This window comes from Galeopterus variegatus, unplaced genomic scaffold, assembly GCF_000696425.1.
Source record: "Galeopterus variegatus unplaced genomic scaffold, G_variegatus-3.0.2 Scaffold1469, whole genome shotgun sequence".
Taxonomy (NCBI): Eukaryota; Metazoa; Chordata; class Mammalia; order Dermoptera; family Cynocephalidae; genus Galeopterus; species Galeopterus variegatus.
In genome coordinates this window covers 272252-277117 of record NW_007727580.1, presented here as the reverse complement: position 1 = coordinate 277117, position 4866 = coordinate 272252, and the positions used below count along the sequence as shown (strand labels likewise).

General features: G+C 34.6%; 1 protein-coding gene across 1 annotated transcript in view; it reads left to right on the top strand.

Annotated features, from left to right (window-relative positions):
* The window catches only part of ARMC2 (armadillo repeat containing 2), a 113564-nt gene that overhangs the window by 51154 nt on the left and 57544 nt on the right, over nucleotides 1–4866 (top strand). Inside the window, exons 9-10 of the mRNA XM_008577254.1 lie at nucleotides 1863–1965; nucleotides 3508–3731. Coding sequence (XP_008575476.1) covers nucleotides 1863–1965; nucleotides 3508–3731 — 327 coding nt within the window. The remainder of the gene's footprint in view (nucleotides 1–1862; nucleotides 1966–3507; nucleotides 3732–4866) is intronic.

Here is a 4866-nt window from a genome sequence, read left to right as displayed (position 1 = left end):
CGACACCGAAGGTTGCGATCCCGTTACTGGTCAGTAAAAAAGACAAAAAGGAAAAAAAAAATTTAAGTTCTCATTTCCTTTTTTCCTCCTGAGAACAAAAGGAATCTCCATTCTGCCATGTGTTAACAGTTTCCAAGGCTTCCACACCAGTGCTTCTCAGACTTCAATGTGCACATGAATCCCTGGGGATCTTGTTAAAATGCAGATTCTGGGTCAGTAGGGTTGGGTGGGGCCTGAGGTTCTGCATTCCTAATACAGGCCCAGGTGATGCCCAGAGGGTTCTGTGACCTGACTGAGACTTTAGAATCCCTGGGGATCTTGTTAAAATGCAGATTCTGGGTCAGTAGGGTTGGGTGGGGCCTGAGATTCTGCATTCCTAATACAGGCCCAGGTGATGCCCAGAGGGTTCTGTGACCTGACTGAGACTTTGCAGGGTTGCTCTGAGATAACTGATGTGAAGGGCCCAGTGCAGAAGGCAGGAGGAGCACACAGAAGCTGCTTCATTGATGGTTCTCCCTTTGCCCCTGCAATGGGGCTAACCATATCTGTCTTGGGATCTTCTGCAGTGAACAGCACAGTGCCTGGCACACAATACGTGCTCAGTAAATAAGTGTGGATCGAACACAGAATGAATTCCTAACAAATATGTCTGACAAATTCTTTTCTTAAAACTAACTGAAAACTCATTAATAAATAATCTTAAAGATAATTTTAAAGATAGTTTTTAATAAAAAAATAACAAGCTATATGCCATTCTTTTCACACAGGAACATTTATTTGTTCAGATGACCTCATTCCTGTAAACATATTTTTACACTGTTGCAATGATGGCACACAGTGTTTCTGTCTAAGTTTTTCTTTTTAAACAGTGTTCACAATTTTACTTTTTTGTGACTGCTTAATATGAATATTATTGATGTTCCACAATTTATTAAACTATTTATTCTCTAATATTGGACATCTAGGATATTTTTTATTTTTATTTTTACTACCTTTAGATAAACTCAGCTAATTTAGACCATTTCATTCAGTTAGTCTTCCTATACTGTGCTTTTTTTAAAAGTGTACTTCCTCAATAGCCCCTATGTTTAATTTACTTAGATATTTTTATATGATTTAGAAGGTAATTTTAAACTTTGGGTGTTACTTGTGATTATCTCAAAGCATTGTAGAAGTAGCCTTAAAATAATATATGTATTATCTAATAAAACAGTATTACTTTTTAATTTTCTTTTATATAAATGGTAAAGAGGATTATACTTTTCCTTTTTATTTTCTTTCCTTCACCTCCACTATATATCGTTTTCTAGATTAGTTTGATCTGAAATTTTGGTATCCATCTTCCTTTACTTTTGTGTTTTAAAGCAATTGCTCCATATAATTAAATTTATTAACGTTGTCCTGCCCCCTTTCTTCCTCATATACTCTTTTAAGAGTAACTAATAATCTCACATATAAATGTGAGACTTTAGGAAGTAAGAAATAAATGCTTGTCATTAAATTGTTTTTACTCTAAAGAGCATTTATCTTGTATTTACTAAAATTGAATTAATAGATACCATAGTTGGCAAATATATGGCTAAACTTTTCAAAGGTGGTGTCTTTAAAACTTTTTCTTATGTTTAAAAATACTATTTTAAAATGCTATTGTTGTACTTTGTTGTTGTTATACAAGTTGAATTTAGCATTCACTTTTATTTATTTACTTATTCTTGCTGGCCGGTACAGGGATTGAACCACACTCTAACCAACTGAGCTAACCGACCGGCCTGCATTTGCTTTTAAAATATATGTTAGTGTTAAAAAGTTATGGTACGTCTTTATTTCCCTCTGCAATAGAAATGTGTTTTCTTTTTCTGCAGCTTAAAGTAAGTAGAAAGAATCTCCTTAATATCTGCAAACTTATATTTAAAATTAGCAGGAGTGAGAAGTATGATTCTGTGATTCGAAACGACAGCATTCTGGGTGAGTATTATTCAGTGCTACCACTGACCAAATGCTGCACTTGAATACAAGTGAAAAGTTTGGGGATTAAATTTATAGTTAATGACAGTGGGAATATTATATATTCCAGTAAAATGCAGAAGTTGCGTGATGCTTACTTTTGCTCTGTCCTCTGTGTTTTCACATTCAGTTTAATGCCTCCTTTTGGATCCTAGTAGGATAGTCTGCTTATTATTATTATTATTTTTTCCCCAGTGTCTATAGTAACATCTGACTTTACAAAGTGTTTCCTTTTAAAAAATTCATTTCCTGGACTTGGACTTGTTATTAGAAAAATGTATTTGATGTAATTGACATTTTTAGTCTTTTGATATAATAGGAATGGCTAAAAACTGAGATGTCTATAACTCTTCCAGAAATCTGACATCAAAATGTTTCAAATATGTAGGTAGAAAAGTTGTATTACATTTTAACTACCTAGCTAATAATGCCTAATTCTTGTCATACCCCTAAGTAATTAAGATGCTTAAGTAGTTACCTAAATGGAAATCTTTTATGAATTAGTATTGCTGATACAGAGAAGGCAGCATAATGTAAAATACTTTGAGTCCTCTTTTTGCAAGATAGGATAATGATCTCTTCATCTTTTTTTAACCCCAGCAGACAGGGACAAAACCAGTACTGAAAGAAATGTCTAACATTGAATCAGCTAATTGAGAATTGTAGACTGAAAACAAAGAAAGATTCTGAAAAATGATGACATTTATAAAATTAAATGTGAGATGTGCACTATCAACCTTAACAGCATTGCCTGGATTACTTCTAAAACCTAGTAGTTTAGGCCGGCCCGTGGCTCACTCGGTAGAGTGCGGTGCTGATAACACCAAGGCCACGGGTTCGGATCCTATATAGGGATGGCCGATGCACTCACTGGCTGAGCGTGGTACTGACAACACCAAGCCAAGGGTTGAGATCCCCTTACCTGTCATCTTTAAAAAAAAAAAAAAATAAATAAATAAAATAAAACCTAGTAGTTGTATGTTATCTGGATGAATGTTCTGAAGTTGACAGGAAAGGGTGGATGTTATACTGAAACTATTCCTTTCTATGCTGATTGAAATTAAAAAAAAAAACTCCTATCTCTTGATTAGTTTCCCATTAATACAGTAACAAATGTATTCTTAAAGGTTTGAGGAACTCTAACTCTTAAATTGCTTTAAATTATTAGTATTCTACACAACTCAGAATTTTGTAACTAAAAATAAAGGCTGGTAAACAATAATAATAAGAGGCAAAGAATAACAGTTAATTAAGAGAATACTTTCTATTTATATATTAATAATCCCATCATTTTTCTGTCATTAACTATTATAAAGATTTGCCTTAACTAAAAATAAGTTTTTCTCTTTATATACCATGTGAGTAATCCTTAACAAGCATTTGAATGTAGATTTTGACAAACATAGTTTACAAATTGTATTTGATGTTCGCATACAAGCACTTTAATATATTTCTCTCCAGCTGTTATACTCATTCATTTATAATAATTCATCTTTTTGACAGACTCATTATTGGACGTACTGAGAAGTGAAGACTTGCAAACTAACATTGAAGCTTTTTTATACTGTATGGGTACTATAAAATTTATTTCTGGAAATCCAGGATTTCTCAGTGAAATGATCAGCAAAGGTGCTTTGGAAATACTGATGAATTTGATAAAGCAGATAAATGAAAACACCAAGAAATGTGGTACATGTTTGCCTAATTCGGGCCACTTGTTAGTCCAGGTGAGTATTTTATTTGAAAAGGTGGGATATGTAAAATTAGTTTTCATGTTACCTAATACCAGTTCAGCCCCTCAGACAGGTGGGTGTGTCTGGCCTCAGGGACCAAGGGCAATAACCTCTGCCCCACCTCCTCTCCTCTTCCCCTCCCCCGCTGTGTGTGCCTGGTGCCCATTTTCCCTGGAAAGGCTATTCCAGGGCTCTTCATAGAGCAACTCTCACATGCAGCTTACACACGTGGGCTTTCACTGCCCTGCAGAGAAGACAGGCCCAGAAGAAAGACAAAGTTGCACTTCTCTGCAAACAACTGTACATTTTCATCAGAGTTTTAACAGGCAGTTTATAATTTTGAGGACATGCCTGGACTGGAGATTGCTGATGATGATTGGTAGCTAATGTCAGGACTCTTGTATCTACAATAATACACAGAAGTTAATGATCTTGAGTGGATAGTCATTGTGGTGAGCAGGGCCTGTGTATAACATGGAGTCATGAGAGTATGGGAATGCAGGTAACAAAACTGGATACCTTTAATATGACCAAAGCAGGAAGAAAAATTTTGTTATTGTTAGAGTTTTATTACTTCTTTTGTGGCAGATTAAATTTCATAGTTAAATTATTTTCAGTGGAGCTGCTCTACCTCTCATTTTCTTTTTTAGATGAGATTTTTACTCTTTAATAGCCTTTGTATATCAAATAATAGCATCTTTGATATAATAATTCATGAGATTTGAAATGTGCTTGTCAATTAATGAAGATCCATTGAGCACTCTGAGTGCTCTATGCCATTGGGAAAGTGTGTTAAAAATTAGATTTAGGCCCTGCCTATAAGATGCTTAAAATATTTATGATGATTATTAATTTTGGACTTTGTGGTCTGTCTCCATTTTGAAGACGATTGTGAAAACCTCTTTTAGTCATGAATGATGCAAACTTCTAGTATTGTATGTTTTAGCTAGGAAGACTTAAGAAACATTATTTTCATTCTACCAATGTTATTGAATCATTCAAATTTTTTCCTCAATGAAAACAGTTATTTCTGATTATATACTGATTATATTTACTGTTAAAATGCAGAAAAGTAGGGGCCGGCCCGTGGCTCACTCGGGAGAGTGCGGTGCTGATAACACCAAGGCCC